General features: G+C 39.8%; 1 protein-coding gene across 1 annotated transcript in view; it reads right to left on the reverse strand.

Annotated features, from left to right (window-relative positions):
• The window catches only part of ttll7 (tubulin tyrosine ligase-like family, member 7), a 39658-nt gene extending 28844 nt beyond the window's left edge, over window positions 1–10814 (reverse strand). The window contains exons 1-8 of the mRNA XM_085928359.1: window positions 10693–10814; window positions 10236–10367; window positions 8463–8584; window positions 6866–6933; window positions 6558–6716; window positions 3604–3820; window positions 1626–1790; window positions 146–304 (exon numbers count right to left, since the gene is read on the reverse strand). Of these exons, the coding sequence (XP_085784485.1) occupies window positions 146–304; window positions 1626–1790; window positions 3604–3820; window positions 6558–6716; window positions 6866–6933; window positions 8463–8584; window positions 10236–10367; window positions 10693–10717 (1047 nt within the window). The 5' untranslated portion in view covers window positions 10718–10814. The remainder of the gene's footprint in view (window positions 1–145; window positions 305–1625; window positions 1791–3603; window positions 3821–6557; window positions 6717–6865; window positions 6934–8462; window positions 8585–10235; window positions 10368–10692) is intronic.
• Between the last annotated feature and the right edge of the window lie 3478 nt (window positions 10815–14292).

The raw sequence follows: 14292 nt of genomic DNA on the forward strand, positions 1-14292 counted from the left end.
AGGGTTTCAAAATGCTTAATTATTGAAATTGTGTGTAGAATCAGAGCCGACAAATATTATGTTAAATTGATATTTTGATGTTAACGTGAAGGAATTTCTTTCAAAGCGGTCAATGATACTGTTCTAGAAAACAATGGAAATGTACCTCCAGGAGCCAAGGTTTGAGCTTGCGGTCCAGGATTATGTCAAAGCCCAGCACCTCAAAGCAGACACTGTCGCTCCCTGGTGGTTGGCCGGGCCTGCACATGCGATATGCGTGCAGCACGTGGGGCTCTGCCACTATTAATGTCTTTACCACCAATTCCTGTCATGACATACAAAAAGAGACACAAATGAAGTTGATAGAGCAAAAAAAAATATTGTCCACCAAAAGGGAATAAAATGTATATACAACAAATAGTTATACCATTACAAATAGCTCACATTTTTCCAAGTTGAAAGCCACAGACAGAAAGTATTCAAATAATTTGTGAGTTCACAAATGGCTTTTGCTGTCTTGGACTCACACACACACAAAGCTTTCTCTCTCCAGTTAAGTCCCATGCAGTGTTGCTGGCCCATACAGACTGTTCAGACCACACAAACTGTTGGGTGTAAGAGGGGGTTGCAATGTTCTGGCCTTGGACTGATAAGGCAAAAAGCCCCACCGTCTGTCCCACACACAGGTCCATGCAAGTGTCCAAACCACAGGCTGCCCGGTACAAACACCTGCTCCCGCTACCCTTTATGCCAGACGACCGTGTGTGTGTGTGTGCATGTGCGTGTCAGTCCCCGAACAATATCACTTTCCTGACGGCATGTTTTGTGTGAATGTGCAAAGCTGCTTTATATGTTTCTCACTAGCATACTTTGTCTAAGGGGAATCAAATGTACTTTCAGAGTGCCATTACAATACTTGACAAATAGCACAAATCCTTGCACTGGAGTTGAAAGCGGTGCATTTTACAAACATGTACTACAGGTACGAGAATATTCTCTAGCTTTCTTATTATGCTCCTTCCAAGAAAAACAAAAGTGCCTGGTACCTGCTCTGTATGCATCAAAGTGTAAGCACAAAGATGAAAAGCGAAGAATGGTGGGCAGAGAGCTGTAGCAAAGTGCAGCTTCAGATAAAATAGCAGGGGGGGGGGGGGGGGTGATGAGAGAGCAAGAGAGGTGGAGGACATCTGGCTGAGTCAGTGGGTGACACTTTGGTGTGTCACCAAGGGATGGGGAAAAAACACAGCATAAAGGTCCAATAGACAAAAATCCAATTTTTTCTATCTTCGCTTTGCTTACCACTGCATTACATTGAAATATATTTATATAATAACTTCCTTTTTAACAAAGTGACAGTTTTACAAGGAGGATGTTGCAAAAGTAAAACAATAAGTGGAGAGAAAAGCAAAAGCATAGAGGTGTTTAGATGAGCTGGGAGCGGTGCCAGACTGGGCGAGCTCACCCTCCAGGAATGATATTTTGACCGGGTTCTTCCAGTCAGTTAAACAAGATTCTAAAGCTGACTGAATATCTGTCAAAACACATCTTGTCAAACCGTTTCTGGTCCACTTTCTCTTACAGGGCAGCTTATGTACTGTATATGTGCTGTGAATGTCAAATTTGTAAAAAGTCGGCTAAGCACGTACAGAGACGTCACCCCAGAATTTGGCCACGTCGTAATCATTGCTGCGCAGGAATTCTGTGAACCAGCTGATGGATCTTTTGCTGCCTTTGTCCACCGTCTCATCCCGCTCAAAGTTCTCGTTGTGTTTGTTGACTGAGTAGTTTGTAAGATGCATGTAGAGCTGGCTCTGAGGAGATAAGTTTGAAATAGAAGCGTGGCATAGTTTGATCAAAATTTACAATCATAATAACAATGAAAAAGAAAAATTAGGCTGGTGTAAAAATACTCACCAGTTTTTTGTTTTTGGTTTTTTTACCTACATCAATTTCATTTTAACGAGTTAAACGTTGTATACATATTAAGGACAGATGATTATCTCAAATATAGTATGCTGATACGCCAACCAGGCAAAGTTAGCATGTCAACCACACCTTCACCCTATGAATTGATCAAGGAAAATTGTTGAAAAGCCCCTCCCTAATCCATAGACGCAATAATAGCTAATATAATAGAATCTTCTCTTTGGGATCCTCCCATAAGGGGGTCACTACAGCGAATCATGTTTCTAACTTGATTGACTAACTTGATTTCTGGATCAGTTTTAACGCCGGATGCCCTTCCTGACGTAACTCGCCCAATTATCCAGCACTGGAGATATCCAGTAGCTGGGCTTGGGGGAGCCTGTCTGGAAAAGTGGGGAACAACCCAACTACTTGGCCTCATAAAAGGCAGCAAATAAATTTTCCCTGGCAATATCCAAAATGCGAAACAAGAAAAAGTCACCATTATGATCAATTATTATCTAACTCTGAGTGCATTGATTGATTCTGAGAAAACAGAGGAGTAAATTGACTCACTACAGTTTCAAGCTTCCTGTATAAACTTTGTAGCTTCCTCTAGCATCCGGAGTGGCTGAAAATATACAAAGTGCCTGGTCGGAGACTTTCTGTGCTTTGAGTTCATGCCATATACAGTAAACAAAAGTGAATCAAATAAGAGTGATAAGAGCTATAGTGGCCCATAGCTCCCCGAGAACATGCATCCCCCTGAGTGGCTGCCTATTAGTGGCCTTGTTGCACCCCTCTCTTTATAATGCACCCACGTTCTTCGCTACAAGGTAATAACACTGTGACCGCAGGCCACTCTACCTCCTGATGGCTGTCTGGCAGCCACTCTCTGTGGAATTGGACATCCATCTCCATGGCACGCTTGATTCTATCATGTGTCACAGACTTGGTAAGACAATACGCACTGTGTTGATATGCATCGCGCTTGATAGAAAGAAATCTGTGGGGGTGTTTGTGGATGTGCACGGAACAGTAGACTTAGTTGGTGCACGACATTAAGGCGGATAAGCTCGATATTACAACACGCGTGACCTTTAGATGTGTGGATACGCTGGACCTTGATCTTCTACGAAACTATGTAGTTGCATGTGTCTTTGTAAATGTTGAATAAAATAAATTTAAATTAAATTTAATTAGATTAAATTAAAGTTGACCAGCATCGGAGGATGGACAGTATTCGATTGAAGGTTCCCTAATGCAGTGTTTGTCAACCACTGAGTGATCGTCAGGTGTGCGGTGGAAAATTATCCAATTTCACCTAATTGGTCTAAAAATATTTTGGGAAAACAAATTAACCAGGATATCAGCTCTGTGTTCATCCAAACATGCAGAGGTTTCACACTGAGTAAAATATACTGAGATTGACATTTTGTACATGCAACTTTTCATATTGTAACAGTGAAATCTTTCCCAAATATTATTGCACTTTAAGTGCACTTTTTATTTGAAAGAAGAAATACAAAAGATGATAAAATATGTTTTGGAGTTGATTCCTATTCAAGACACTTTGATAAGAATATTGTCAATATAGGTGGCTATGTCTCAACAGATTTTTGTTGGTGTGCCTCGAGATTTTTTCCAAAAGGTTGACAAACACTGCCCTAATGTGTGTGTGTGTGTGTGTGTGTGTGTGTGTATGGGCAAATGACTCACCAAGTTGGCCTCACTGGGTGCGTGGTACTTCTCTGTGCCCATGCGCACCAGGCCGTCATTGTAGAGGAAAATGCGAAGCGGGTCACAGGAAGTGACAAGGATGTAGATGCGCAGATCAAACTTGTAGCCCTCCATTAGGAAAGGTTTGTCCAAGTACTCCTGAACAATAAAGTGCTCCTGGGCAGGCAGCTTCTCACAGTTACGGATAAGTGAGATCCTGGATAGACAGAAACCTTTATTAATCCTCTGGGGGGGAAATTGGAGTGTCGTCAGCAGAATAATAAAATATGGCAGACAAAAAGATAATTAGAAAAATGATAGATGATGGAAAAGAAGCGACCGTGAACACTGACTGATGACATTGGCACCGTCGTATGTGTTAGATAAAAATGGAGCTTAACTGTAAACACATTTCACGGCTTTAAACGTAGTATTCATTTAAAATTGCTAATGGTTACAGACATATATCATCAGATGCAACATTTGGCTATGCCAGTATTTTTAAATTTAGCCCTGAGATTACCCTCATTGCTATTCAAATCAATTGATGCAATTTGCTCCATGGAAGCAAAATAGCCTGTAAAAGTATATTTTCTTAATGTGGAGAACTTTGTGTATTTACATTCATGTTGCCAAGCCTTTAGGTGCAAAAAGATTGGAAGCACGGTGCCCCGCTGGTATTCATATGACCTTCTACTACCACGAAAATGTTTAAATATGTGCCCTTGGTGTGATTTACGATACGTTTAAGAACGATGACTTATTTGGCACTGAGCCTTCCAAACTCTTTTTATTAACTGGCCACATATGAATTCTGGGTTTTGTGGCAGCATCGTAAGAACGTAATTATTTGAACAAAGCCTCATCAGACAGAGACCACTGCTGGTGGATGAAGTAAATACGAGCAGGCATTTCTACATTACATTCCTTCTAATTCAATTTCCTTTGGTCTCATGTCACTGGCTTTATATAGTACACAGACGTGAACTGAGTTTGTATGCATGCATTCATGCAGCTGAGTGTGCACGGCATCGGCCAGGCATCGTGTGTGTGTGCGTCTGTTCGTGTATATATGTATGTGAGCTGTTGGCTTGAGGGATCATTGTTAAACAGACTCCCAGCGCCACTGAGCTACATCCACATCACTCATAGTTAGAACCAACCGAGACCAAATATTGGTTGCATGCAGAACCTTGAAGGTTCCATTATGTAAGGACGGACTATACACACACGACAGAAATGTAAAGACTCAGTTTTGTGATTTTTTTTTTTTTTTACCATTGAGGCATCTGAGCAAACCCAATTATTTAAGCACGTTAACCAAAGACTACATCGAGGAGCTGCACTTTAACCAGACGAAAATCAACAAGTGAGAACTTCCGGTCATTATAAAGTAACCATGTCTTCACTTTCAGATTAGACAGAAATGTGATGTTTTTACTTTCCTCTATCAATCACACCACATTAGTGTTCGCTCCAAGCGAGACTGCTGCGTTAAAAAGCAGCGCTTCATCTGCCCACTTATCAGCAGTCTTGAGCTGAACCGAACAGGGACGAGTTGATAGAAGCCTGACCAATAATGTGAGTAGCCTTAAATGGCAGACAGCAACTGATTGATGAAGACAAGGTTAACAGTGTTAGTTAGTCGAGGAGGAGAAGACGACATGATTGATGAGCCAGCGTGTCACATAATCATAGCCCACTCTCCCTTGCCTATTTAATTTGGCACCAGTGAGGCTCTCTTCTTTTTAAGATTTGTGCACACTTTGATTTTGTTGTATAACTTCACACACACACAAACAATACCTTCGTTTAGTTGGGCGCCCGCAAAATAAATTACGGAGGTAGGTATAACTTAATTTCCTGCTGCGGCATAACATGCACAAAAAAAAAAATTGCTCTAATTTTGTGACCCTTGTGCTGTTGAGAATTTGAGCTAAGCTCAGCATTTTTCATATTACAAATGTATGGAAGTATTTCAGTGTTATCTGTGATTTATTCTTTAACAAATCAAAACTTTTAAATCATGCTCACATCATACTAGAAAGGACAAATGAAAAGAGAATTAAAGGAAGAGGTAAGCACACTGAGCTATTCGCACTTTCTATGATGAATGCAAGTACCGTCAAATACATATTACATGCAACTACTGCCAAAAATATTTTCGTAATCACTATAAAAAGGTACAAATTATAAGAAAGTAAAAAAAAAAACTTTGCTGTAACTTTTTTGCTGACTGAAATAAAGTCGTATTTCGAAATGCTACACCTCTATCGAGTGCTCATATTTCAAGATGGATTTGGTTCTCTAAATACTTCATGGCTTTCATTTTCAGAACAGAAAAAAAGAAATAACACTGGAAGTTGGAGGTTTGCGTTGTCTATCCTTTAACCCCTGGGACTTTATGAATGAAAAATATATTTAGTTCTGCAGTTTCCCCATCTTATAACAAGAGATGCTTTTGAGTTTCCCCATATTCGGGTCCATTTTCCTGTCTGCTTGGTGTGTGCTGATGGTTCCCCATAAAGGAATCCAATATTCATATTCACACACCTTCAGGGGAGAAGCTACAGTTAGGGACGAGTGTGTGTGTTTTGTGTGAAAGTGTGTGTGTGTGTCATCTAGCCACGATAAGCTCTGATTTATGGTGATTGTGACCATGGAGGACAAAAAGGCCAACAATGAGATTTAGCACATCCTCTCAGCCCACATAATCAATCCGAGCTCCGCCATTATGTTATTTCCATGCCGGGGTCAAACACCCCTCTGAGTCTTGTTTTCTTGTGCTTGTTCTTTATTTGCTCCCCCTTTCAACGTTCTCTCTCAGTCACACTGCTCTTGTCTATCTTGTCATTAAATCGTTCATTTTTGCCGGCTCACAGTCCCCCAATCGGTGTGTTTTTTGTTTTGTTTTTTTGATTGTTTTGGAGGACTGGTTCTCGCCTCTGACCTACCCGTGACCCATGGCTCCATTGGCTGGTTTGACGATAAAAGTCTTCTGCTTACGTTTCCGCCGCAGCTCCTTGACGTAATTTTGGAACTGCGTGTACTCGGCGGGGAAGATCCATGTTTTGGGTACAAAGCCGTACTCTTGGGATTGGCACTTGATCATTCTGGGTACACAAAAAAATAGTTGCACCATATTATAGCGGAAATTCTAGTATGCATTTATTTTTTTTTATTTTCTATGTTCACGAGGATTTTGATTTCAATGACATGGACGCACTTTTTAAATGCTGAGACTTGAAAGAGAGAAACTTACTTTGACATGTTTCTTGCTAAGCAGTCTTTGCGGCAAATTTCACCCATACCCGGAAAATGGTTAATTCTCTGTAGAGGGACAGACAGACATAATTACATTGTTAAGGCCATTAGACTACTCAATTCCACCCCGCCCCTTCCAAAAAACGAGCACATTAGAGGCAGCAACCTGAAGTGAGCTTACAATGTTCTGACATTTATGCCCAATTACGAACTTAAAACAAAAAGGTGACGCTGAGACCTTTTGCAACCCTTATTTAGTTTACAATGTTTTTCAGACTTTAAAGGTTGGGGAGGGAAGAGGCAAGCAAAAAAAAAAAAAAAGATCAATCTCGGCTCTGAGGGGCCGAGGTAATTGGTTCTGCATCGTAAGCTCCTGCAGTGACAGCTGAATGAATTGCTTTAAATGTGCCAAAAGTGGGGGTGGGGTGGGTAAAAGAAAATCTTTGCCTTTTTTGTATTCTTTGACTAAATGAGCCTGAACAGGGGCGTTAATTAGGCTCGCATGAACTTAAACTTGACAGTAAACTCCCATAGTACATTACTTTTTTTTTGGGGGGGGGGGAATAAAAATGCAGTGTAAAAAAGGATCTGTAATTATTATCCCAATGAGACAGATGTAATTAGGCATTGGGAAGAAATTGCGCAGTTATGCCAAATCTGCAGATCGATGCAGTATGTGAGAGGAAATCAAAACAAATTGTGGAGGGACTATTGACTTTTTTTTTAACTGAACAACAATCATGTGACGCACCACGACAAAAAGAGTGTCAAGTGATAACAATTTACAGCATATTCTACAGTCAGTACTGTGTGATTCATAAACCACATAGCAATGAAATGTGATTTGCCCCACAGAAACTTTTATGCCCACACGATATAGCCCATAAATCGATTGATCATTTAATGATCCAGCTCAACAGAATAAGAGAGGTCAAACGCCAGGAAGATAACCGACTCGATACTTGTCTATTTAAGCCCTTCTTGTTCGGGCAGGTGACAACTAAAACAAGTCAGTCTTCCTGTCGGATTTCTTGCCTATCTCCATCCTAAGATTTCATGTTCCTTTATCCCACGAGCTAGTGTGCTCATTTATTTATGGGTTTTGTTTTTTTCCAGTCAAGTCCTTTCACACACACCTCAGTTGATTTGTGGCTTGGCTTCCCATGCATTCCAAAATTAATTTGAATATTTTGTTGATAACTTATGGGTCACTCCTGGACCTACAAGAATAAATTAAAACATATCTGTGTCAAAAATAGAGGACTACAATAAAAGGAATAAGGCAGAAATCATTTAATTAAGTCTCCTAACACGGAGAAAAATATAAAACCGCAGCTTTGCTCCTTCTAAGTGATTACTTCTGGGGTTTCATTGTAAACAAATCTCTCCCAGCTTTTCCACAATGGAAAACTCAAGTTAGAGTTGCTAATAATTGTAAAGTTTGATAGCTCTTTTGCTTGTGATAATAGGTTTTATAGTATTATATGTTTGCAGTAAATAAAAGCAAAAGTATATTTGTCCTTGTAATAGCTTCAGCCCAGGACCTCCCAAGCCCCCATGATGTGCTGAGTTGACAAGGTAGCCATGTAAAGTACCTGATAATTCCTGAGCTCCGCAATTTTCTCATGCTGTACAGCCGAGTCGTTCCAGATGAGATTGGCAGTCTCATCTTCGTCTCGTGCTTTCAGAAAGTCCATCTCATTGATGACTATGCGAACTAGACATTTACATTGAAATGGAGTAGAATAGACAAAAAAGCATTTCAGTCGAGTTTCAATACAAGAATATTTTAAGGTTTGTTTGATGAATATCTAATGAAATAAGACATAAAATGGGGAAAATTGTTTTAGTCAAACGCTTCGAGAGAAAGAGCTCCATCAAGGTGATTCAAAAGATCAATACCTTCCAGCAATGTTTACTTTTTATGAAATGGTTGCACATCAGCTGATCGTAATGGCTTCCAACAAATATATATCTTAATGATACTTCCCCAACAAATATATATGAATGATACTTCATTCAAATCTCACAAGAAAGCCAATAGTATGAGAGATAGGTGACGAACCCATTTGGACATTAATCCAGCAACTATTCATTATTCAGTGAGTAATGAAAGATTCAGATGCCCAAACAAAATGGCATTTTAATTAATTTCTTGAAACTCAACATAAACCTGATGCCAGCTTGCCTAATGTTGCGTGATAGCACTTGAATGGGAAAACGGTGTTTCCGATGTGACTTCATCAATCTGTTCACGCTGGTGGACGTTAACTATGTTTTGATAACTTGAACCGAGAGCATTTACATCGCAGCGGGGCTGTGCTGACAGTTACCATTAAATTCCAGAAGACCCAGGTAATAATTAATTTGGTCTATGCCATCTCGCTAAACATGTCCTGAGGCCCGGAGTATACATAACCACTTCTATGTAGCTATAAAGAAAACAACAACACCATCTCTGATCTTTTATCTATTCGATTCCCTAAAATTTTGCTTTTGTTACTTTATCCTGAACATATTGCAAAGCTCTTCTCTCAAAAGGGCCAGTGTGAGGATCTCTTCACAGCGAGAAAAATGATTCACAGCTTGATTCCCATCTACATGCTGGATTCCGACTGCCCCTGATTTCTCCAACACTGCTGCTGACTCCTTAGTTTCAAAGGTTGTAGTTCACCCCTGAGAGCTTTGACGCCACGCAATATAGCCAGCATGTTAGGAGTGCTTACTGCGCTCTTTTAGCTTGTCTCAAAAAACACTGACTGCCACGTTAGATTACCTCAATAAATATGTTTTTCTTTTTTGCAAGGATTTCCTCCACACAAGCAGTTTCACCAGGCTGAAACTCATATCGCTTTCCTTTAAGATGTTATATGTCACTCCAGTTTTGAAACTTTTTATGCCAAGTACCACCTAAGATCTCCGTGTCATCTTCATCATAACGCCACATTAAAATACAGTAGAGTAATAAGTCAATTTAAAAAAAGAAAAGGTTTATGCCTTAAAGGTTATGAAAATTATATTATATACATACATAGTTGTATGTTGTTGTTGTTATTATTATTATTATTATTATTATTATTATTATTAATTCCCTTCTCAGGACCATCATGTACAATATCAAAACAAATTTTGGGCTAGCTTTTCCATATGACTCAGGACAGCCTTTTTGGCTTGGGCAAACCCCAACTGGTGTTAAAATTGCAACTTCCCCATTTAACAAACATCTAATAATTGGTTGGAAAAAGAAGCTTAAGACATTGTAACGTTATCCACAGCTTGAACATGCTCAACTTGGGTCTTATTTTTATGATCTGTCGGAAAACGACTCCAGTTCAAAGCTCATACAAGGAGTCAGTCTAACTTCGTACCAATTTCGTATTTGGTGCCAGCAACATTGGCACTGATGATACCCTTCTTCTTTTTGGTGTGCACCTTCCTCTTGCCATGGCCATGGTAGGAGCCCACAGATGGCAAGTTCACGGGGGATGCGCCTCGATCCTCTAGAGGTAGAGACAGAACACATCAAAACAAGCCTCCATGATGTTGTCACAGCGTGCACAGAAAAAGTGGGCAGGGCGCCTCATTTCTGCAGGGAATTGTACTTGCTGGTGTGGTCCAACATCTCATATATGTGCTACACAATGGGGAGAAGGAATGAAATAAATAAGTCAGAAGCAAACTGGGGAATTCTGAAGTGCTGGGAATGGTTAGATAAGTATGAAATCGTATGAATCAAAATGCATATCTTCTCTATGTAGCTTTGTTTCTATGCAAGAGAGAACAGCAGTTGTATGTTTTTTTTGTACAAAAATCTATTCAACTCACCTCCGTCATTGGGAGGCGAGGGCATCTCCGATGCTGGAGGTGTGAGGAGAGATGCCAAGCTTTCTGCCAGACGAGGCAGGCGGGCCCCGCAGGGTACTCACGGTACCCTCCGAGGACACTCTCACACCAAATAGTTGTCACGGTCTTGGGCTGCGTAGACAGTATGGTTCAAAACCAGTGTGCAGATTATCTGAGTATCTTCCAGGTGCCTTCCAGCAGGAGTGTAGCAGTGATGGGGGAGACTAATGATTGTTGGGATGGCGAAAGGATAGGGGTGCTCTTGAAAATCTACAAAAGGCCATCTTATTTACAACCCCATGTGGAAAAATGGGGGTGTATACAAGGATGGATAGGAATACATGTAAAAGAGAAAAAATAATAATGGTGTCAGGCAAATATTTCCAGTAATCTCTGTCATATACTGACACACTATATATGACAAAAACTAAAACATAAAACAAGAATGGATGTCATAGGACACCACTGAGAAAGCCACCGCTGTTCCTCCAAAATATTGCGACAGGTTTGAAGATTGCAATAAAGCGTCTGGATGTTTCACAGCATGACTGTCAAACAATTGTGTGTACAAATAGAAACTTAAGTTGTCCGGAAGGAACACACTATGTGCATTGAGGAAAAAGACACAGCAAGCCACCATCAAAACCCAACTGTGAAATATAGTATAGTGGAGACTTTCTATGACTTCCGTGACAACTGTCTATTCTTTTCAATTTTGCATGAAGTACTTGTATTTAATTTCCATAAACTCCCATATATTCCCTTTTATTGACATAATGGATTTCCAATTCATTTCCAATTTGCAACAATATAGTCCCTCTATGTCCAATATATTTAATTTGTTTTCTCATGAAAACTTCACAAATGTGATCATTCCTAAAATTGTGTTACTTTAGCTCTGTTACTGCAAAAATAAAACCGTCTAAAGCTGTGTGACGACTACTCGACTAAATGGTATTTGGTGGAGCCCTAATGCAAATTTGTATCTCATGCTTGTGCCAGTTGGATTTCACTGTATAGCTGAGAGGTCATCTCATTCAAGCAGATGGCACTTTCACAGTAGTTTGTAAAATGGACGCTTCAGGCAATGAACAATGTGAGGAATTAACACCAGTCAGCATGCCAAATTCTGTTATTCTTTGGCTAAAGCCTGCGAGTGGGCTGACAAGCCATTCTTTTTTTTTTTCTCAGTTATCAACCATTGTTGAGATGTTCTATCACTTAATTATTCTGTTGGCTCAGAAAGCATTGTGACTTGTGCTCATCCTGTTGGTCCAAATTATCCCATTTGCAGAGACGAGCACAAAGGGCATCCCAAACTGTCCACAGGTGCAAACTACAATGAACTTTCACAATGATAAAGTAATAGCTTAATGTGGGCCTTGCACCATGAGTAAGCGTTGTGTTCTTATCATCTTTAACTTTAGATATGTACACCAAAAAAACAACTAAATTATGTCTTGGAAGAGGATAATAATATGGATCTCTCATTTTGTTGCACGTTGGCTGAGTTCTACGCAAGCTATATCAGGTTTTTTTTTTTTTAACAAAATTTAATGCAACTTTGTCATGAAAAAAAGAAAAAGAAATACAGAGCTTACACGTTTTAAATGCCACAGAAGCTCCACTTACAAAAGACTATTGTTCTCGTTCTGACTTCCATACAGAGACCAACAGTGCCCTCTAGCGGTCAGAATGCCCCTCTTGCAATTTTACTCAGCACACACTCTTATCCATTTACACTTATCCGAGAATACACAAACGCACACCGCCCCCTATTCAATCAATGAATATTCACTGAACAGATTAAAATAGGGAAACAATCAAAGTACATTATTCCATCACTCAGTCGAGGTTTATGTGTTTCTAGTTGTGTTTTTAACCGAGTGAAGCATCGATTCCAGGGAAGACAGAGACTGGAATGAGTTTAGCAGAGAGTGAAACAACAACAGTCTGAGTGATGAAGTGAGGCAAGCTGTGCTGTTGACAAGAATACCCGCCCACCTCCCAGCACTGTCCTGGACAGTCAGCAGGGAAAGAAGATTGACTCGAGAAAACTACCGGACCTTGGTGTCATGTAGATGCCCTCAGGAACAAACCTAATGTGACTGCCACATAATACAAAGACCTAAAGAAACGGACAACTGGAACACACAGTCCTCTGTTTGCCGTCAAAGGAAAAGGACAAAATTGCCATAGTCGGAGAGCAGAGTAGTAGTATTAATTCTTTCTGATATTCTGATTATGAAAATAGAAATGTAAATCTGTTTAAGTTCAGGCTTCATCTCAAAACTGGCCTGAAGCACGTCACATCTCAGAGCTTGTGGAATCTAATGTTTTTCTTTATTAAATGAAGTAGGTCAATGCTCAGTTGAGGTTACTGTTATTGTACTGAGGTCATGTTTTGATCACAGTTACTCAGTCAGTAGAGGGGATCAAGTCTTGTGACTGTCGACAGTTCTGATCAATCGTTGAGTTTGTTTTTAAATGTAATTGAAATGTATTATATGTTTGGATTTCTGATAGTGATGGGTGATGACGTTACACTCAGTAGTAGTAGCGCATATTACAATGCAACTTTATTTATATACTAGCACATCTGCAGCTGTAACAAAATTATAACAATGAGGCAAGCATAAAGAGTGAAAACAGTCAATTAAAACACAAATTGATATACACTAATATAAATAAGATACAGTTTACAACTGGCAAAACTTAGAAAGAAAATATGTCATCAGTTTGTGCAGTTCATACGATTTGCTCGGATATGCAGGCTCAGGCCATATATTATCAATATGCAGTTTAAATATGAATCATTTCAATATGAATAATTCAGACTGGGATGTATCCCAGAAAATGGGGAAATATAGCAGGTATTATTGACGTAAAAGATTAATATTCTGACGTGGCATTGCAGACTACAGCCGTGTAATAATTCCACAGGATATCAACATTGAGCCACTACTATTGTAGGAGAACAGAAGATGCAGTAGCTAAATCTGAACACAAGAGGGAGTTAAAAGACCACAGATAGAGTAGAAGCCGGATTCTGAGCTCATGCACACCCTCCGCTTCAACACAAACGCTGTATTGTTAAAAGCTATCACCTCATGCTGCCATGAGCATCACTCCCTGTTCCACAGGCCATGACATATCCATTACAAATAAATGTTTGTTTTACAGGGTGTTGTAACGCTGAGCTGTTTGCTTTGCACGAGATGGGAATTCAATCCCATTGTGTACTGCTGCACCACAGTATTTTGTTTGTCTGCAGCATAGATGCTTCATTAAATTTTAACAAATTTATATAAGGAGCGTGTTAAGATCTGAAACATTTGTGACTATCAAAAGCAGCTTCATAAAAGGCACCTCAAGAAGTGATGGACAAAAAGTGTTACAGAAAAAAAACGGGAGTGAAGTAGACCACCAAGCTCTTTCAGTAGTGCAGTCTCTTCTAAGATGAGCGGGACATCCCTGAGGGGTTTGTTTAATGTTTTCCTCTACTCACAAGAAATTACATCTCAGACGTGAGCTTCCAACAAGAGAGACAAAAAATGAGGCTTGGTGAAAACACCACTTAAC

The sequence above is a fragment of the Syngnathus leptorhynchus genome, chromosome 13 (genome assembly GCF_054491065.1).
Source record: "Syngnathus leptorhynchus isolate UIUO chromosome 13, UIUO_Slep, whole genome shotgun sequence".
In the NCBI taxonomy this organism is placed as follows: Eukaryota; Metazoa; Chordata; class Actinopteri; order Syngnathiformes; family Syngnathidae; genus Syngnathus; species Syngnathus leptorhynchus.